General features: G+C 46.5%; 5 protein-coding genes and 1 non-coding gene across 6 annotated transcripts; 2 read left to right on the forward strand and 4 right to left on the reverse strand.

The window, feature by feature from the left end:
* The first annotated feature begins 200 nt into the window (after positions 1-200).
* Positions 201-3609, forward strand: LOC117839204 (uncharacterized). The gene is made up of 10 exons (XM_034719481.2): positions 201-775; positions 881-1140; positions 1255-1350; positions 1483-1884; positions 2002-2137; positions 2223-2385; positions 2505-2630; positions 2710-2904; positions 3029-3151; positions 3237-3609. The coding sequence occupies exons 2-10, from the start codon at positions 897-899 to the stop codon at positions 3348-3350; spliced, it is 1599 nt and encodes a 532-aa protein (XP_034575372.1). The 5' UTR covers positions 201-775; positions 881-896; the 3' UTR covers positions 3351-3609.
* Positions 3610-3709: 100 nt separating this feature from the next.
* LOC117839205 (probable WRKY transcription factor 58) lies at positions 3710-7536 on the reverse strand. The gene is made up of 4 exons (XM_034719482.2): positions 5790-7536; positions 4580-5199; positions 4332-4478; positions 3710-4239 (listed from the first exon to the last, which is right to left on the reverse strand). The coding sequence occupies exons 1-4, from the start codon at positions 6051-6053 to the stop codon at positions 3993-3995; spliced, it is 1278 nt and encodes a 425-aa protein (XP_034575373.1). The 5' UTR covers positions 6054-7536; the 3' UTR covers positions 3710-3992.
* Positions 7537-7555: 19 nt separating this feature from the next.
* Positions 7556-9957, reverse strand: LOC117839206 (uncharacterized). Its single transcript, XM_034719483.1, has 7 exons — positions 9647-9957; positions 9449-9543; positions 9078-9198; positions 8876-8994; positions 8594-8786; positions 8351-8497; positions 7556-8004 (listed from the first exon to the last, which is right to left on the reverse strand). The coding sequence occupies exons 1-7, from the start codon at positions 9887-9889 to the stop codon at positions 7714-7716; spliced, it is 1209 nt and encodes a 402-aa protein (XP_034575374.1). The 5' UTR covers positions 9890-9957; the 3' UTR covers positions 7556-7713.
* Positions 9958-11870: 1913 nt separating this feature from the next.
* LOC117837645 (eukaryotic translation initiation factor 5A-1/2) lies at positions 11871-13919 on the reverse strand. Its single transcript, XM_034717374.2, has 6 exons — positions 13762-13919; positions 13458-13602; positions 12585-12707; positions 12442-12498; positions 12280-12354; positions 11871-12189 (listed from the first exon to the last, which is right to left on the reverse strand). The coding sequence occupies exons 2-6, from the start codon at positions 13578-13580 to the stop codon at positions 12085-12087; spliced, it is 483 nt and encodes a 160-aa protein (XP_034573265.1). The 5' UTR covers positions 13581-13602; positions 13762-13919; the 3' UTR covers positions 11871-12084.
* A 251-nt stretch (positions 13920-14170) lies between these two features.
* On the forward strand, positions 14171-15953 carry LOC117837643 (uncharacterized). Its single transcript, XR_011897045.1, has 3 exons — positions 14171-14661; positions 14737-15127; positions 15390-15953. It is a non-coding gene; the product is annotated as an uncharacterized protein (transcript).
* Positions 15954-17225: 1272 nt separating this feature from the next.
* LOC117837646 (uncharacterized) lies at positions 17226-19624 on the reverse strand. Its single transcript, XM_072290714.1, has 4 exons — positions 19179-19624; positions 18627-18753; positions 18415-18542; positions 17226-17529 (listed from the first exon to the last, which is right to left on the reverse strand). The coding sequence occupies exons 1-3, from the start codon at positions 19186-19188 to the stop codon at positions 18419-18421; spliced, it is 261 nt and encodes an 86-aa protein (XP_072146815.1). The 5' UTR covers positions 19189-19624; the 3' UTR covers positions 17226-17529; positions 18415-18418.
* Positions 19625-19728: the final 104 nt, after the last annotated feature.

Consider the following 19728-nt stretch of genomic DNA (forward strand, 5'->3'; position numbering starts at 1 on the left):
CTCCGTCCAGGCAACCAATCTTAAGGTGAGGTTAACGCCCCCAGGTTTCCTCCGTGACCAAGTTTTGAAGAAGTTTACACACGCACACAGACACGAGACACCTACTATTTGACTCTTCCAAACCTGGCCAGGCGACGAAACCTTGAGCATGGAGTAGAGCAGTTGTTGAGTCACACACCTAACCAGAAGGAGCACAAAACCTACCAGAAAAATACAAGGCGACTGCAACTAGACCATCAGAACCTTCTCCCGTCCATGGCCGCAACGCAATAGTCTAGCCGAACCCCTCTCTCCGCTGCTGCCGCTGGGGCAGGGCGGCTAGGGTTCTTCCACTTCCATCCCACCCGTTCTTCAAACACGCGTGACAGCGACCCCTAGCAACCATCTCCCCCCCCGGCCCGGCCGGCCCCGTTTCTTTCTTTATCCCCCCTCCTCCCTAGAAAAGCAGAGGGATCAACACGCTTCCGGCAGAGGGGACACCCACGGGTCCTCCCGCTGCCACTTATATTTATCTAGTCGCATGCACATCACGTTCTCGCAGGCGATGCGTTGCATTTGCCATTGCGGGTCGCGAGTAGAGAGGAGGGGAGGCAGCTGAGGATTGATTTCTCAGGTTGCTTTCGGGTGCCCGATCGCCTGCTGGCCGCTTCAGAATTGCCGCCCGTGACCCTTGCTAAAGCGGGAGCTTTCTTTTCTTCTAGCATTATCCGCCGAGAGAGATAGAGATAGAGATTTGAGATAGAAGTCCGGCCACTTGGTACATCGATTTATAAGGGTAATTAATGGCTTCTGATTTGGTGTTCTTCGTTCTCCGATCACAGTTATTGGAAGTTGCTAATTTTGCGAGGTGCGACTTGATTGCCTTTCTTGGTGTGCGCAGCCTTAGCTAGGCGGCCATGGGTTCCTGCGTGTCGTCGACGAGGCAGCGGCGGCGGTCGAGAAAGCTGTCGGTGGCGGCGAGGAAGTTCCGGCGGAAGGTCTCCGCGGCGATCGCCGACGCGCCGATCATCCGCGGTGCCGGCGGCGCGGCCCGCTGCCTCGCGCGGCACGGGGTCGTCCACGTCGAGGCGCCGGACTCCAACGTCACGCTGCACCTCACCAAGCTGCAGTGGCAGCACAGCCAGATGGACGCAGGGAGTGGTAAGAGGCGACGAGCTACCTCCCCTTTTAATTCCTCTGTTTCATTTCGTCCGCTTGTTCTTCTTCTATTGATGTTATCATCAGATTGCTCACGACTCCGGAAATTTTCCGCAGTGATTTGTGAGGAAGCATGGTACGATTCCGTCAGCATCCTAGAATCCACGGACTCCGACGACGACCTCGACAACGATTTCGCCAGCGTCAGCGGAGGTAATGCAGTAGTTGCTATTGCTAATCAGGAGTCAGGACTCTGCACAGCTATTTGTTGTTTCAGAGTTGGAAACTGAAAATGTGCAGTGTGGTTTCAGGCTTTTCAGTACTTACGTTTTCCTTGCAATCCAGATCCTCTCCCTGATGTCACCGGCGGTGGAAATGCGCAGCAGACGTCCCCGTGCAAGGACGCGGCGTGCTTGTTGGACACCGTGCAGCGCCTCAGGAGCATTGCAAATGCAGAAGCATGCGAGGGTGACCCCCCTGAGAAGAGCGATGACTCGAATGCTCCTACCACTGCAACTAATGGTAGTAGCTGCAAAGCTGAGGAGTGTTGCAGCAGTGCGATGAGAGAATTGCAGAGTTCAGTATCATGCTCGCCTCGGCCTTTTCCGTCGTCGATTCCGAGCAACAAGGTCCAGCCGATGCCGATCGTCGGTGTCAGCCCGCACCAACAGCAGAAGAAGAAAACAGCCGTGGTCAGGCTCTCATTCAGGAGAAGGTCATACGAGGGTGACGAGATGACTGAACTGAGTGAGTTGCTCGACATTAACACTATGCTCTACGCCATTGCAATGCTACCTTCGTCCTGTTGTTCCATAGCCGAGCTATTACTTTGCTCACAGATTTTCTTTTTTGGTGCAAATCCAGCTGGTTCTGCAAATTATTTGTACCGTCCGAGGGCGGGTTTCACAGTGCCCTGCTCCACAAACGAGAAGATTTCAGATGGTTGCTGGTCGGTACTTGAGCCGTCAAACTTCAAAGTCCGAGGGGAGAGTTTCTTCAAGTAAGGAGCAGTGGCAATGTTGTAAACACAATTCTGACAATATCAAACGTGCTTATGCCTGAATGAATCTGTGAAATTCATGCAGAGATAAGAGGAAGTCCCCTGCTCCAGACTGCTCCCCCTACACCCCAATTGGAGCAGACATGTTCGCATACACAAGGAAGATTCACCACATTGCACAGCACCTCTCGCTTCCATCATTGAAGACTCATGAGACGTTTCCTTCCCTCCTCATTGTCAACATTCAGGTAATTCAGTAGGAGACAAAGTGTTATCAGATTACTTCATTACTACTACTTTCTAACTACTGCCTGTTAATTGGTTAGTTCTGACTTCTGAGCCTGACAAGTTTACTTTTTCGGTGCAGTTGCCTACCTATCCTGCTACCGTGTTCGGCGATAACGACGGTGATGGGATAAGCCTAGTTCTGTATTTCAAGCTATCTGACAGTTTCGACAAGGAGATCTCTCCTCAATTGCAGGACAGCATCAAGGTAGATTTACTTGCATTGACATGAAGCTACCTTTTCAGTTATCTTGGCAAAGTTTCTGACTGACTACCTGGTTATGCAGAGGCTTATGAATGATGAAATGGAAAAGGTGAAGGGGTTCCCAGTAGACAGCACGGTTCCCTACACAGAGAGGCTGAAAATTTTGGCTGGTTTGGCAAACCCTGATGACTTGCAGCTCAGCACAGCTGAGAGGAAGCTTGTGCAGACCTACAACCAGAAGCCTGTGCTATCTCGCCCACAACACAAATTCTACAAGGTAACACACTACATTTCCTAACTAGCTTGTCAACAAGCATGTGCTGAAATTTGTGTCCTCCGAATCTGACTGAAACACCAAATGCTCTTGAAAAATAACCTGTGTGTTTCCATTGATAATTTAGGGTCCAAATTACTTCGAGATTGATCTCGATGTGCATCGGTTCAGCTTCATATCGAGGAAAGGGCTCGAGACCTTCCGGGAGCGGCTCAAGCATGGGGTTCTTGATCTTGGCCTAACCATTCAGGTACTTATTTTTCTTCTGCTCCTGGCGCAAAGCAAGCCTTTGACTGAATGTCTGAAACCTAACCGTGGTCTGATCCTGGTTGCAGGCACAGAAGACTGAGGAGCTGCCGGAGCATGTCTTATGCTGCATGAGGCTGAACAAGATCGACTTCGCCGACAACGGGCAGATACCGACGCTGATAACGGCAGCTGATGAGTAAATCTGTCATGTCGCTGCAATGCACTAACTTTCAGGAAGCAAAAGAAGAGAGCGTTGTTCGTAGATGTTCTTGAGATGCTGTTGTATAGATCGGCAGATAGTCGTAGGAACCAACTAACTCATGACATGTTCGTGCAGTAAAGTGCACGCAGATTTGTGTAAATACTCGTTGATCATTGCCCCAAAAGAAAGAAAGAAAAATGACATTGGGAGCAAAATCTGCAGTCTGAAGATGTATGTACATCATGTCTGTTTTTCCAGTTGATGCCTACTAATGAGCTCTGTCCATCCACATCAGTACAAAATGAGCTCTTTCCTTCCATTTTTCATCTAAATTTCTCCCGCAAGAAAACAAAAAACAAAAAAAAATGAAATCCTGAATTCCTGATTGTAAGTTGAAAAATAAATAAACAAAGAAAACAACAAAATGTACAAATCACGCGGCACAACCACATGTTCAGCCGAAATCAAACATGTCAGCTCCTCTAGACCAGCTGAAACCTAACCAAATATGATGAACAATATAATAATTAGCCGGCAGCAGAAACACCTGCCCGAAAGAATCAATTGATCCAGCCTCCGTTATTCACACCCAGGGGAAAACCACACTCCACAAAAGCCACCCTCTTCAAACGAGCCAACGCTAGCTCTCCTCTTTCAACTGCCGAGCGCCGCCGCCGGTTTGCTGAAACGTCCCGCTTCCCCCAGCCGAAGGCGCCGGGTGGCCGCCGGCGGCGGCGGCGGCGGTGGCGGGGGCCTCGTTGCCCCGGCCAGGCGGGTCGTGGTTGTGGCGGCCGGTGTACGTGGTGAGGACGCACCTGGGGTCGGTGGACGCCCTCTCGATCTGCTTGCGCACGTTGCAGTTGTCCGCCGTGCACTTGTAGTAGCTCCTGCGAACGTACGTGCAGGCCAGTCTCAGCGCCAGGTGTGTAAGTCATTAAAATGCTCAGGTGCAGGTAAATTCAATGTGAAAAATTTTTACCTTGGCCGTGGGTTGCCCTTTACCACCTTCTGCCCGTACTTGCGCCACCGGTAGCCGTCGTCGAGGAGATCAACCTCGCTCGGGGTCTGGATGATGATCTTGGGCTTCTTCACCACCCTCTGCCCGCCCTCGCCGCCGTCGGCGCCCCTGACGACCAAAAACAATCGGCAGCCTGTCACAAACTCACAGTTCACATTGCATTGTCTGCACGCGTAGGTAGGAGTAGGACCATGCAGAGCATGACTCACATGCCGGGAGCCCCGTGCCCCCCGTCAAGGTCATCCTCATGCAACGCGTCGTCGTCGTCGTCGCTTAGGCCTTCCACGTCGTCCTCGGCGGCGGCGGCGAGGGCGTCGTTCCCGCCGGCGGCGTGGCCGCGCTCCTGGGGGCGCGGGTGGTTGTGGCGGCCCTTGTAGGTGATCTCCGTGATGAACCCGTCGAAGGAGCGCTCCACGACCTTCTTGACGGGGCACCCGTCGCGGGTGCACTTGTAGTAGCTCCGCGGCGACTCGGCGTCCTTGAGCTGCTTCTGCCCGTACTTGCGCCAGCTGTACCCGTCCTTCGCCGGCTGCTCGATGGCCGGCGCCGGCGGAAGCAGAGGCAGCGCCGCCTGCGACTGCGAGCTGCCGGCGCCGAAGAACGCGGCCGCGCGCAGCTGCTGCATGTCCTGGTCGTATCTGGGGAGGAGGACGGCGAAGTTTTGGGGCGGCAAGGAGGAAGCAGCCGCCGCCGTCGATCGCGGCGGAGGCCATTGCGGCGGCGGGTCGGAGAGGAGGTACGGCGGGTAGGGATCCATTCTGCCGCCGAGCGGCGATGGGGCGAACGAGGTGGGCTGCTGGTAGGACGGCACCGGCGGCGCGTAGTTCGCCTGCATGGAGTGGAGAGATGCAGCATTGTTGTGAACTTGAGGTATTGCCAATTGCACTACATGTGATAATTGCATATGGTTACGTTGCGTCATTAGTCCCCAGGATGATGATAAAATTCTTGCAAGTACCAGTTGGCACGTAGCACTGAAATTGAGCTTGAGCTTTTTAATTTGTTTGCATTTCTATTAAGGATCCAATGCTAGCTAGAACGTGCAAAGCTGATAGTTCCTGGTGCAAGTATTTTTGACAACTGCAGCCTGCTGTATCGCCGGCTGATCCTTTAGAAAACTCCAACCAATGATGGGGAAACGAATCCCTGTTAGCAGAATGGAACTCTAAAGCGTTGTGCTTTCAAGAAACTAGGACGATCAAGCATGCAAGCATAAATTAAAGAGCGTGTGAATCAAATGCATATGAGTATATGACAAAAGACATGGTTCTCATAATAATTCCTTGAGCAAAGCAAGAACTAGAAACAACATGCTAATCACTGAACACATATCACAATAAAACGAGCTCAAATTCAAAATGATCGGACTGGCGTGCAGTACTGAGTACATAAAGCTGAGAAGAAAGGCACAGAGTTTACCATGGAGAACGACTGAGGCACCAGATTAATGGCAGACGCCGCGGTCACCTCCTCGACGCCCCACGTCGGCAGCGACGGCTGGGACGAGCTGACACCACCGGCGCCAAGAAGCGCCATGAGTGATGACCCCTGATCAAAGTCACCTCCAAACGCCGGCCCATGGCCGGCACCGCCGCCGCCGTCGAACACCCTCTCCTGTTCCTGAGCGGCGGACGCGAACGGCCGCTGGCGCATGGCGTCGCCGCGCCCGCGCCGGTCGTCCATTGGCGCTGACCTTCCTTGCTTCTCCCGACAAGCGAAGGAAGACCGCGCGATGGCAATGACGACAGGGACGGCCGCCGACCAGCGACCAGGGAGAAATAGCGGGGCTACGCCTAATGCTAGTTCAAATGCCCTCTGCTGCCGAAGCGACCGCCCGTCCGAACTGTGCCTGAATTCTAAACTGGATTCGTCTTCGATCGCCTACCAATGAGACTCATTTCAAGATTCACTAAACTTTTAGAGTATGCCACGCTTGATGTTATCTCGAATTTTGCCAAATGGATCGCCAGGCCAGCTTTCAGTTTTAGCTGATTAGATAGATCTGCATGCTGTCTACAACTAAGCTGCATTATTACGAGCGAGGCTCATCGGGGACTTGCAGGTCTTAGCGCTAATTGTGGAGGAGCATTACCGGTGGCATCGTTGCACACACGGCCTGAAGCAACGTTGACCAGGGCTCCCCATTGGTTCCAAGCATAGACTTTTCGAACTCGTTGGCTATAGGGCTTTGGTATTTAAATATGTTTAAATTTGAACAAAAATCTTTAAAATCCAGGAAGATTTAACTGAAACCAGTCCCATCGTTGAACACCATCTTAATTGGGTGGCGGAAGAAGATTTCCCATTCTTCGACTTGCACAATGTCATCACCACCTCAAGTTTAACCTATGAAATGCTTCGGCATTTTATAAAACTCATCCTGATCGCAATTGTATTTTTTTTATAACGTTTCGGACTTTTTCAAAATGTTATCAACGTGTATTTACAACCATTATGCTGGATAATATATATTATTTGACAAACAACAGCTTTCTCCAGCTCATTACTTCCCAATAAGCTCTTTTCACGCGGCTGTTGGGGCAACAGGTGGACAAACAAAACTTGTATCCAAATGGATTATTTAGACCTCCAGCTCTAGTTTTTCATAAAATAATGGCAGTCTATCCCTGTTGGCTAGAATTCAGGAAAAAGAAAACCAAGATGATAGAAATGTAAAGCAAAATATCCTGAATTTAGAAAATACTGATGTTTTCCTCCAATGAAGTAAATTGCTTTCCGGGTAAGTTTCTTTCATTTATAGGCTCACAGCACACATACCTTTGAATAAGTTGAGATGGTAACATAAAAAATACGGCTACAGAATTGACCAATGTTCAACATATAAAACACTGAAGATGGAGGTTCCACTTTTTTTACTAGGTCCATCTTTCGTGTATTGTTAGCATCTAGTTTCAAGCTAGATATGCTTCTCTGAAGTCTATGAATTTAGTCAATATTTTGACTTCCTAAGTAATGGAACGAAAATAAGGACATGTTGTGACCATAATTTTCATAGCGGTTAAGCTACAGATAAAGATCCTGTCATAAGCAGTAAAATTATCGTAGGATATGGGCACTTGAAAAGTGAGAGGCAAACTGCAGTTCAAAGCTATTAGCAAACACTGCAGAAGCATAAACTGAAATGAGGAAAACTGGAAAAGGACGAACAGAACACAACAGTAGAATTGGAGCAGAATAAGAAAAATATTTGCTCATAATTTTCTGTCTTTTGAATAGAGAAAGATGCCTGGCAATATATACTCAATTATCATGCACTGAACAACGCAATGCAAATACTACAAAATCATTGCATACATTAAAGTGAAAGCTGTAACAGTGTAACTCATACTTTGGTCTCAAGAAAATAGGTCGACGAAACAGCCAAACCAGCTGAGTCATAAGTTCGCACAAGCCGCTGCCTCTTTCCTGGTGATTCCATCCAACAAAACTCCAAATGAAAAGAATCTAACTGGGCAACAGATTTGCTAATATCCGATGGATATCCCATGTACATCCCACCAGGTAGCAATGTTATTTCATATCCTCCATCAAACTGAAGCAAGTTGTTATTTGCTGATCCCATCCAGTTGACCGTTGTTGTTGTGCCAGTTCCGATTTTAGTTGATATAGTATCCTATGAACAGAAACAGCGAAATTCTTATTTACATTCTTTTGAAGAGAATACACCACTACTGTAAATGGACCTTTTCCCCTATAAATATGTTTTGATGCAGAAAAAAGGCCACGCCAGATAAGCTTTGATCACTTTGTTTTGTAGTTCTTGTAAACTACAAATTTGACTTGATTTTAAAATAAAGCAAGCGTGCAAGCATGCTTACACAACCAAAAACTCTGATGCAGCAGTTGATTAGGTCCATTGTGCCAAAATATTAGTTGCAACTTTAAAATTTTTTTAAAAGAACTTTACATTAAAACAGTGCGAGTATGTTCAAGTTGCAACCAAAAACTCTGAAACGTACCTGAGTTAGTAGTCCATTGCTGTCCATTTTGAGAACAACAGCTGTATCTGCCTCAGCGAGTGTTGCTCCATACACCCCACTCCTCTTAGTCACAGAATGCCCCTCCCATCTTCCAAGTAGTGCATTAATCCTATCACTGCTGGCATTCTAATGATGAAGGAATTAAAAGTTGGGTTTAATCCAGCATGATCCTGTCAATGATAATTCGATACGAAGGCTTCAGTGTACAATGACTGAACTCACCTCGGTACCAATTGGAGAATGTATAAGTGGCTGTGGCACTACAGATCCCTGCCTCTCATGAAAAACAAGAAGTGTGTCAAGCACTCCCTTTGGGTCCATTATGTGGAAAGCCCTCACTCGACCATTGCCTTCAAGGGAGTAAAGACAATTTTCACATACAATAGATGGCTTACGAGAAGGTATCTTCAGGTTTCTGGTGAAGACAAAATAGCGATGTTACACCTCATATAAGAGCTTCACAGCATAACAAGCACATTTGTTGCTAGTATTTTTTTTTTTTACTTGGGGGATTCTTCGCCAGTATCATCTTCTCCAAGCACACCAACCCGAAGGACAGTCTCCAGCATTCCAGCAGTCTGGTACCTCAGAGAAAATGCCTTCTCTTCAGGAAAGAATCCTATCTATACATTAAACAATACCACTCATTAACTAAGCTCAGATGTGCAGAATTTTACAATTATAAGGACTACAAATTTCAGTGCACCTGCTGATATTTGTCCACAGTGAACATATTCGTCTCTTTGATTTTGTACTCCACCCATTCAGGTTCAGAATCCTCTTCGTCTACAATTGACATTGCAGAGGATGCTTGCTTAATATACAACCTAAAATCTCAATACATAAATACATCGATTAGGGCCTCAAAAGCAGATGCAACAAGCCAAAGCATCGTGATTGATTTTTTTTTGTCACAGCGCTAACATAAACTAGAAAATAGAAATACACACAAAAAAGCTTAAAACCTCAATGAATATATGAGTACATTTTCCTAATCGAAAAGTAATATGACAGCTGAAATTTGAAAACACGAACAACTTAACATGGATAATGATTATCACTGGGAGGGAGTATTACGATTGCAAGAGACTGATAAGTTTGTCCTCCCCGTACGTGCTCACGGATAGCCGCGTGCTAATCCCCTGCAGAACCCTCCCGTGTGCGTCGAATTGCTACAGAGAACACAATCACGGGCGCGCACAACACTCAGCCAAATCACGAATCCGGAAACTGCATAAAGGCTCGAAGATTAGATGCGAAGAGGGCGAGGCGTACGTAGAACGAGCCGTCCCACTTGCCGATGTTAAGGTCGAAGAAACGATGCAGGTTGTCGATGCTCATGGCCTCGTCCTCGTCCACCTCCGGCGGCCCCGCGACTGCCGCGCGGGCGGTGTACAGCCGGCCGCGCCAGAGTGGGGTGAAGCGCGCGGCGGGGAGAAGGCGGTCGCGGTGCCTCTGGCTCTGAGGCTGCGGGAAGGCGGGGGCGGCGAAGCGGAGGCCCACGAGAGCTTCCGCCATGGCGAGTGGAGTGGGTGAGGGAATCCGGGAAGCGGGAGATGTGTGTTCTGCCTCGCCGAAGTGGCTATGAAGAAGATATCTTTTTGCTCCCGTAGTTCTGTGCATACGCCACTTCACTAGCAAAGCGTAGTTTTGTATAGGTCTTGTTTAGTTGCTCAAAGTTTGGAGGTGCAAAATTACTGTGCTAGTACTGTAGCACACTGTAGCGTTTCATTTGTATTTGTGAATTATTGTCCAAATATTGACTAATTAGGCTTAAAAGATTCGTCTCGCAAAGTACAACAAAACTATGCAATTAGTTTTTGATTTCATCTACATTTAGTACTCCATACATGTACCACAAGTTTGATGTGATGGGGAATCTTCTTTTTGCATAGTGTCAAAGTTGGGAGTTTTGGAGCAACTAAACATGGCGATAGCTTGATTGACTTTGCGTTTTGCCCTCGAAGATGTGAATTTAAAATAGGTCAATCTATGTTACCTCAGGCATGCTAATTTCTGCTACAACTGCCAATTTTTTTTATAAGTCCAAAAGTGTAAGTTTGCTAGTTGAGGTAGGCATTCAAAACTCATACTCAAAACTTACGCCGTAGCTCATGCTAAGACCAGATCGATTTACAAGCGCTTTTTATCTCTTTTAGATCTCATAGTACAGGAAACTAATTTTGAATTTTGTCCATGTCGTCATGTCGCATGATTATCGTTTTATTCTATATCTTGTATACGATCTTTGTTGTTCTTGGGCTATTATTTTTCCTTCCAAAGGAACAGTTTTTCTTTTAAAGTGTAATCATTTTTGTTATAGATTTTTCTATGCTCGTGGTTAGATTTTGTTGAACCGTCTACCAATGACCTTTGCCAATCTTATTTGATTTTTTAAAGACTATCTTCTTTGACGGTTTTTGTTTTACTCTTTTTGTTCTTCTATTTTCTGAAATTAAAGTGGTATTTTTTCTCCTCATTAAGGATATTGTCCATCAAACTACTTAGCTGGTGACGTGGGTTTTTAGTTCATCGATAAGAAAAAAATCTTCAACAACTCAAATGAGATAAGAAAGGACCTTGTGCGTGGCGCATATGCCCTACTTCATTTTTATATATTATGATTTGTAGTTTATAGAACCTTTATATTTATGGTTTTTTTCGAAAATCACCGGACATTCTTTTTCACCACACGTCGCATGTGAAACCATAGACAAATCGTGTGTCCTTCAAAACGCTAAAACCACATACTTGGTATCCTTCAAACCTCTTATATACATGGGAATCAAAAATTTTAATGATTTTGGTGATAACAAAGGACAAGGATAAGGAATTGCACCTGGATGACTACATCACACAAAAAATGCATGTTAGGTAATAGCTCAGGGTGGATAAAAAATGATGGTGGTGGTGCATTTGCACCCCCCCCCCCCCCCCCCCCCAAAAAAAAAAAAAACTGAATTATGCAATTTTAATACTAGTGTGATCCTTCGTGTTCTATATTAAGTAGTTATCTTTTGTCATCTTTAAAAGTGGTTGCTAAATGAAATGCCATGATATGTACAATTATTGGCCAAGCATCATACCTAAAGGTCAAGGTCTCAAGGAATTGGCCTGGCTGACAATATTCTCACGTCCATTACGCATTCTCAAGAGCGTCTTTTATACCCAATTGCACATGCAGGTTTAACCCATTGAGTTATATTACGCATTCAAAAGAATTACACACGGAGGACGCGGGCGACGTGCCTATGCAGATTTTAGACCGCCGAATAAGAATTATTCTAAACCTATTGGGCAGACGTGGAAACCATCGTTCATTCAGCGTAAACTGAAAGCAGAAAGTAAGAATATCTGTTGTTTAGACGCTGCACTCGTAGCACCGAGCCCCGGAACTCTGCGTCACAACTCACCAGCTGCGAATCGGCGACACTGGGAAAATGACTACACAAACTTCCGAACAGCCCACTTATCATCTGATGTAAGCTCACTTATCATCTGACGTAAATGATCGCGATCAAGACGTAGCAAAGCTACTTGTTCAAAAGAACATTACAGATAGTAAAGGTACATCCAAATCACTCCGCATAAACCGCAAGACAAAACGGCAGTCCAGAAGCATGTTACTCATAACCAAACACGCCTATATCATCAACAACACACCACCTCCCAAATAGACGACCAGATAAATAACCAACAGTGGCAATGCACCTCTAGTTCTTGCCGCCGATATCCTTCAGACCGCAGATCTGCTCCTCACCCATGGCAGACTGAACACTAACAATCAGGTCCTTCCCCTCATCGAATCCAGCCCTGATCTGTGCTTACCAAAGAAAAGGAGTTAAGAGATCTGAAGAGTTGTTTGGCACAAAGCTCAAGCAGACCACAAATTATGATTGAGCTCTAACCTGGGAAAGCAGAGCTTCATCAGTAGGGAGCCTCAGATCATCCTTAGTGCCTCCATTATCAGTCAGCAGGCTGACCTGCATTATGGATCGAACATGTACAGATACTTAAGCAATCATTACGAACAGATTTTCAGGAAACTAGAAGAGTTGGAAGAAGCATACAAATCCATCCTCAGATATGTCAATCAGCTGGTAGTCAGTACGGTTGACGTGGGGCACCTACAGGGTAAAGAAAAGACAGTCAAACACATTGCATGGCAGGAAGGAAGAAACAAGACAGAACATGGTGCACACTGGCTACTTACATCACAGTTATGGGAGGAGGGCACAATATCCTCAAGCTTCTTTCCATTGAAAATGTCAATGGCCACAAAGTGGCATTTTGCGTGACCGTGCTTCCCTGTCTTGGAAGTGGAGACCTCAACAACCTGCAATGAAGAGGGAAAGAGTAAGACAGTAAACACCATCATTTGGCTGCAACAATCAAGCCATCAAGATGCCACAAAATCTAAAGAATGGCATTCCAAGGGCCATTGAAGGAATGCAAATGGGATTTAAAGCAATAACTTTGATTCATAATTAAGAGACTTCCACAACAAGACCAGTCAACACCTAAATTAGCACAATTACATCAATAATAAAGTGAAACAAAGTACAGTGAAAGAAACCATAGGAGTTAGATGGCAATTACACATTTCGCAACCAATATACAATGGAATATAAACTCGACATAATAATATGATATACAGGAACTTCACACAAATGCAAGCAGTTGGTACTAGATATTAGAATAGTGTACTAAAAGATCTTCAATGCAGAGCAGGGACAAAAGAACATCACAGTAGAAGCTGGCATTTCAGAGAATGAATAATTTATGTAATCACAGTACTGCGTAACTAAGGGTCAGGAAGCAATCTATGAACCGCCACAGGACCTGCTATCGCCACAATTAAAAGGCACGAAAATGCATAAGCACACACAATAGGTACGATTGACCAGATATCCACCACAACAGCACATGCCACAGACTAACCAGCACAAAAAGGTATTCGACCAGCAACTTCTCGCGTTACGGTCTACTAAAGGCTAGACAGCTCAGCACACCGCTCGTAAGGGGACATCGCCAAAATCCACTGAATCTAACGAAATAGGCTGAGGCGGGAAACAGGGATCTGTACCTTGCAGGGGCGGCCCTTGATGACGATGTAGCCGTTCTTGCGAATGGTGCCGGCCTGCTGCGGGTAGGTCTTGGAGGCGCCGGCGTCGGCCTTCGACTCGAAATGGTGCTCCTCGTCCGACATCTCCCAAGCCCGACCGAAGAACCTGCCACCGAAAACAGACAGACTCCCACAGATCAGAACCCCTTGGTTCCCAGCTCGCCGGATTGGATCGACGGTGTTAGAATTTAGAAAGAGAGAGGGGGGGGGGGGGGGGGGGGGGGGGGGGGGGAGAGAGAGAGAGAGAGCGGGGGCGGCCGCTCACCGAGGAAGGCGCCGCGCGTGGGTGGGGAGGAGGAGGCGGGGCGACGCAGCGATCCGGCTGACTAGGGTTCCGCACGGGCGCAGCACGCGACTGCTTTATGCGGCGCCGCTGTCTGGGGGGATTGGGATCGTGTGGCTGCGCAGGCGGGCCCTGGGCTTCTCGCTGCGGCCCAGCGCGGCCCGTCCAGACAGACACCTCTTCTCTCGTGTCGCGACGTGAATGTCCGTGGCATCTGGCGGCACGTTTCTTCTTGGCTTTGACGCTTCCGGGAGTTTCGTGCGACGGCTTTTCGCGGCACGGAGAAGCCGCCCAACAAAGTCCTCCGAGATTGCGTGTCGAGAGACGCACACGGACACGGCACGCCCTACCCATAGAAGACAAGGGAAAGCGTGCGAATTATGTGATTCTGGATCCGGTTCCTCTGAAGTTGTCGGCGCTACCTCAGAGGAAGGTTGGAACCGCGACACTGTTCGATCGGCATCCGACGGCAGCAAACAGGAATGAGCGTCCCTCTGGTTTGGCCCAAAAACGTGATGTCCAACCTACTTACCAAGGCCCATTTGGAGAAGCATCGGAGGGGTAAAAAGGCGCGAGGACGACGGAAAACGGCGCGAGACAGACGGAAAAGGGCGGGAGGAGCGGAGGTGACTGTCGCCTCGCCGGACGGGAGCTTCTTTGAGTCTGTGGTTTGTGCGTAAGTTTGAGTAATCTATCTCCATTTTGCTATCTTTCCTCGTGAATGGCTCAATTATAGAACATCATCAACAGATTGCTTTGATCCTGTTCACCATTCCCTTTTCTCATGGAAGAAGCAGCCGTTGAAATTTCATTCTAAACTACTGAGATGGAAGAAGAGGCTAACACAGAAGAGGCCAACAAAGCACACCATGATTCAAATACGTAAGTAATAAGAGTCCAATATCTTATCTGCACTTGCATAAAACCTCTGCTCATGTATTTTTTTTTTAATTTCAGAACTGCTTGGTTTGTTACCTCAAGTTGGCATGGAATTTAGTACATCGGATGAGGCTTGGGCATTTTGGCTTAGGTATGGTGGATAGAAAGGATTCGAGGTCAGAAAAAAGTATACAAATAAAAGGCCATCTGATGGTAAGATCACATCATGTAGATTTGTTTGTGCAAAAGAGGGTCGTCGATCACAAGACAAAAGGGATCATTTAACAAAGTGCCCTCGAGCTGAAACTAGAACCGAATGTCAGATTTACATGAATCTTAAAATGGATCGAAAGAAGGAAATTCAGAAAGTGCCAGAACTGGTTTTGGAACACAATCATGCACTACATCCACCAGAAACATTACACTTAATGGTGTCCCAAAGGTTACACTTAATACTCATGGAGCAAAGGTTAGTGTGTTCTGGATTGATAATACTGAATTTTGACGTAACTGAAGTTTCACTCAATTGTGCCATAGTGAATTGACAGAATTGCAATTATCATATTCTCAAATGGACACAATAGTAATCAATCTCAAATTGATAGATACATTAGATATTGAGTCACAATCTCATTTCCACATCAATTTACAACTCAATTCAACACCCTGTGACAAAATATCTGCTGTTGTGAAGCTCAATTTCTGAACTTGCTGTTGTTGCCCTCCTGCAGAAGGTTGCTCTTCCTCTTGCGATGGTGCGGGCACCTGGGCGTGGCAGGTTACCTTCCCCGTGGAGGTGCGGCGCTTGGCGTGGCCGTGGCTGGGATCCTCGACGGCGGCGGCGGCTCATCGGAACCCTACCACTTCGTGATAGTGGACGACGATGGGAACGAGTGATGTAGCATCCGGCGGTGGTGTACGACGGAGAACAAGGTGCAGATCCCCAGTGGATGTGGACGACGACGAGCGAGCCGCGACACCAGACAAGAGGCGCTGTGGGCGGCGGCGAGATGCTCGGGCAGTCGGCACCCATAGGCAGCGCTGTTTTTTTTTTTTTTTTTTTGGTCGAACAGATGCGACCTCAGCTTTGGTTATTTGTTTATGGGCCAGCATGGGCTGTACGTATGGACCATATCACTTGTTTCTTGATGTGTCCGATGCCTCACCAGAAGCAACTCACCTCTCTCTGAGGTAGCTCCAACGACTTCAGAGGGATTCTGTACAAGAGCTCAGACTTGCGATTGGTGACTGTACCTATCAGCCAGAAAAGTACTATGCTCTAACCACAACTTTCACACGGCGATGTCACAATCTATGTAAGAGCTTCTCCAATAAGGTAGCCTTGAGCTACCAGAAATATTATTTTAAACAGTGAACAGTGAAAATTTGAGGAGGCTAGCGTGGAGCGAAACGCTAGTCTTGCAGCTCGATGCTCTCCTCTCTTTTTTCTAAACGAAAGATGCTCTCCTCTCTCACATGCATAGTTCTCGAAGCATCTATGCACTACCGTTGCTACCGTCCTAAGCTCTCTTTCCTCTTGCTTAGAGCTATTTACTGGCTCGTACAGCTGGAGACGTCCTAACTATCAGAGGACTACGGAAGATGGATAACTGATAGCTCGGAAGTCAATTCAACCCGGAAAAACTCGAACAAGCTTCTGCGCAAGGGAGAGCAACAGAGCTGAGACGATCCCCGTTCCATAAGCGGCAACACCGAAATGCGACAAAGACTACAGATGAAGGCAAAGGTCTACGTTGGTGCCGCCGAGGTCAGCTAGAACTGAAAACCTCACCGGCAAGGCAGGAGGAGGCAGAGCTGGTGAAGGGACTAGTGATTAGTGAAGGCAGGCAGAAATCGGCGGCCCAGAGGGAGGATTGAACGGGAAGAAAATAAACTACTCCCTCGGTTTCAAATTGTAGGTGTTTTGATATTTTTAGATTCATAACTTTTACTATGTATTTAGACAGATACATGTTAAAAGTAGATATATCAAAATCTATGAATTTAAAAATACCAAAACGACCTGTGCAATGTGGAACGGAAGCAGCCAGCAGGTGCAAGGAAAAAATGAGCACGAACACAAGTGGTGGTCCTGGTACTCAAATCATCTCCCCGCCGTAAAAAAAGACGACCTGACTGGAAGAGAAAAACTTTCAAAGCACTAGGTTTATTTTCCAAATAAACGCATCAAGAATTTATGTTTTCAAGATGGCCCCAGGAGATTTCATTGGAGGAAAGGAGGCTAAAAAGTGAACCCATGTTTAAGCAGGCGTACGAAAGACAGCTCAGCAAAAAAGATACCAAAAGAAAAATAAGCATCAACACGAAACTTCCAAACTCAGCCAGCTACGGAGAAAACTAATTGCCAACGATGAATTATTGTTTCGAGGAAGACGGATGTATTTCAAAGGCATTATATTCCCAATATATATCTTGGCCTAGAAATTGTTTGTTCATATTTCCATATTATTATAGAGTCATCACTGCTTGCGCAGACAATAACAAACAATTAGCATAGTTTCTTCATGTTTTCCAAAAGACGTGATCGTATGAGCTCAACAAATCAATAGCGTGAAAGAAATAATCACATATCAGCAGTATCATGCACCAACAGTTCTGCCATGCCTGAAGATTTATGAGCAATATTGTTAATAAGGGAAGGAACAGCTCTCCAGGCCACATATCAAATGATACAATTACACATTTCAGTAAATTCAAAACGCAGCCTCAGTAAAACAGACCTACCAAACCTATTGTCCAATTGCCTCGATCTTCCTCTGATAATCATCCTCCTTGGTGAGAAGGTCTAATAGCCAATCAGATCATTTATGATGAACGCCTATTCTTGCTCTTGGGATTGCTGGCCTGGATCTGTATTTGAAGAAAATACCGCATGAGTCTATGTAAACTGTTGTTAACTCAGCTAGCTGTGCTATTTATGTGAGAAAATAATATCATGGCAATACAAAAAAGATTGAACAGAATCAAACATGATGATTGGTGGACATCAAATATCCTTAGCAACATCTAGGACAGGGATACTCATTATGCTAACACCAGCACCAAAAAGCCCTGCATCATCAGCCACCTTATACTACCTTAATTCTTGGGTTGCAGTACAGTTGTTTAGAAGCTTAAGGCGTTGAGATCTCATCCTCATAGCTTCGAAATAAATTATTCACATGCTTGCCCTAACAACACTGTCCTGCCAAATTCAATTTACCATGTATGACATTTTCCATAAAGTCTAGCCTATTGGTGCAAGATAAAGAACAATGTTATCGTTACTGCCATTGGCTTCCTCAATCCTTGAAAATTCTAGATAATTAGTTAAAATCAGTGTGAAGTCATATATTGCTTGATGCAAAATACAAGTTCCAACCAATCACCAACCATAGCTGATTGGTAATGAGCCAGCTAAAAATTTGTTTCTCACAGACAACACCAGAATGTCTAGACATAATATTATATCTTGTTCCCTTCATCTGAAATAGTACCATAAAACCATCTGATCCACACATATTGCAGAAAAAAAAATGAGCCACACTCCGATTGCAAGGCATTAATATTCTATCCCCTTGACCAAACAGTATTTCATAACTTGTTTTCATTCTAAATAGACATTCAAGCGAGTACACATTTTAGAGGGACAAATAATTAGTAGGAGATAACAACATCTCCAAGATTGGTTATTCCATCTACCTAACAGAATCCACAAACAAAACTGACCACTTTTATATGGGGGAAATACCATACCGTATTATGGCTTGGAATTAGCATCAGGTTCAGAGGAAGCAATAGATGTGGTGTTAGACTTGCGGAGGTCGTCTATGATGCCACCTAGCTCACGCCGCGCGGACTCCCTTCCAAACATGAAGCCATACCTGCAGCACAAGAGGTGCAGGAGATCTAAAATGCTCTGGAGAAGAATTTGCATGGGGGTACTAGATTACATCAGGTCGTGTTACCAGCAGGAGACAACTGAGAAGACTCCCGCAGCCGCCACTGTCTGCAGCAGTGTTAGCTTCTTCTGCATCATCGCTGAGATTTGGGAGAGGTAGGAGCAGTGGCGGACCCAGTGACAGACCAGTATGCCTAGCTACAAAACTCCAATAAGCAATACTGTATAATCCAATATACAACTATAAAATTCTTCTATAATTCAGTATACACAAGTATAAAAGAACCAAAAGTTCGCTGGTATATATAAAAGGTCTCCTAATACCTTAAATTCGACATATAAGTTCAAACATTGCATAAATTACAATGTAAATAGTTTGAACACAGGTAAGGTCTTGCATAAAGTATTACAATCTCAACTTCTCAAGGATGGGATGTTTTTCTCTACCTATTCCAGAGCCTAACAAGAAGGCAAATACAGATCACGTGTGCACCAAGCATATAAAAGCTGTGTTCTCATAATAAAGAACTTAAAGAAGCGAAGATAAAGATATCAAAGCAGTATAGGACATGACACCCTAACAAGTCCTTACTTTCTCTAACAATTCAAATTAACTAACCAGTGATCATCTGGTTCTTCAAGCATGATGACAAAGGGTTGAAGCGGGAATGCGGGATGGAGATGGAGCAGAGTATACACCAGTCGCCGTTAGGGGATTTGCCGATTGGGGATGCCTCCTGTGCCGCTGTGACCCGTGGCCGTCCGCCGTCACGGACTGGCGGCGTCGCCCGTCCCACGCAGGCAACGTCACGGAGTCGGGCGGCCCCGGCAAAACGACGGCACTAGGGCTCGGCCGCTCCCGCTCAGGCGTCGTCAGGGTCGGGCGGTGCTGCCTCGATCAGGGCCTGGAGAGTGGAGAACGAGCGGGCGGAGTGACGCCTAGCAGACTGCGGAGGAACCGACGGACGGCGTCGCCGAATCGCGTGGCGGCGCGGATGCGAGTCGCCGTCGGAGAGGGGCACCGCGAGGGAGCCCGTGGCTTGCGCTGGAGCTGGGCTGGGCTACTGGAGACAATGGGGGGCCTAACGTGCTGAGTAGGCCTAACGTGTTGTCTTGTTAGGCCAATTCTTTAACTGGGCCATAAAAACCCTTTAGGCCCGCCACACTGG

This window comes from Setaria viridis, chromosome 9, assembly GCF_005286985.2.
Source record: "Setaria viridis chromosome 9, Setaria_viridis_v4.0, whole genome shotgun sequence".
Lineage (NCBI taxonomy): Eukaryota > Viridiplantae > Streptophyta > Magnoliopsida > Poales > Poaceae > Setaria > Setaria viridis.

Bases quoted from the DNA above. Each gene is read 5' to 3' on its own strand.
- LOC117839206 (XM_034719483.1), bottom strand. From the start codon at position 9,889: ATGGCGGAAGCTCTCGTGGGCCTCCGCTTCGCCGCCCCCGCCTTCCCG. The intron at 9,544-9,646 runs GTACGCCTCGCC...TGTTCTCTGTAG, and splicing joins AGTGGGACGGCTCGTTCTAC to CAATTCGACGCACACGGGAG. The intron at 8,787-8,875 runs GTAAAAAAAAAA...TGTCTTCACCAG, and splicing joins ACTGGCGAAGAATCCCCCAA to AAACCTGAAGATACCTTCTC.
- LOC117837645 (XM_034717374.2), bottom strand. From the start codon at position 13,580: ATGTCGGACGAGGAGCACCATTTCGAGTCGAAGGCCGACGCCGGCGCC. The intron at 12,355-12,441 runs GTATGCTTCTTC...TCCATAATGCAG, and splicing joins ACATATCTGAGGATGGATTT to GTCAGCCTGCTGACTGATAA. The intron at 12,190-12,279 runs GTTAGAGCTCAA...TGGTAAGCACAG, and splicing joins ATGAAGCTCTGCTTTCCCAG to ATCAGGGCTGGATTCGATGA.
- LOC117839205 (XM_034719482.2), bottom strand. From the start codon at position 6,053: ATGGACGACCGGCGCGGGCGCGGCGACGCCATGCGCCAGCGGCCGTTC. The intron at 4,479-4,579 runs GTGAGTCATGCT...TTTGGTCGTCAG, and splicing joins GGGCACGGGGCTCCCGGCAT to GGGCGCCGACGGCGGCGAGG. The intron at 4,240-4,331 runs GTAAAAATTTTT...GTACGTTCGCAG, and splicing joins AAGGGCAACCCACGGCCAAG to GAGCTACTACAAGTGCACGG.
- LOC117839204 (XM_034719481.2), top strand. From the start codon at position 897: ATGGGTTCCTGCGTGTCGTCGACGAGGCAGCGGCGGCGGTCGAGAAAG. The intron at 2,386-2,504 runs GTAATTCAGTAG...TTTTCGGTGCAG, and splicing joins TCCTCATTGTCAACATTCAG to TTGCCTACCTATCCTGCTAC. The intron at 2,631-2,709 runs GTAGATTTACTT...CTGGTTATGCAG, and splicing joins AATTGCAGGACAGCATCAAG to AGGCTTATGAATGATGAAAT.
- LOC117837646 (XM_072290714.1), bottom strand. The intron at 18,543-18,626 runs GTAACACGACCT...CTTGTGCTGCAG, and splicing joins TTCTCAGTTGTCTCCTGCTG to GTATGGCTTCATGTTTGGAA.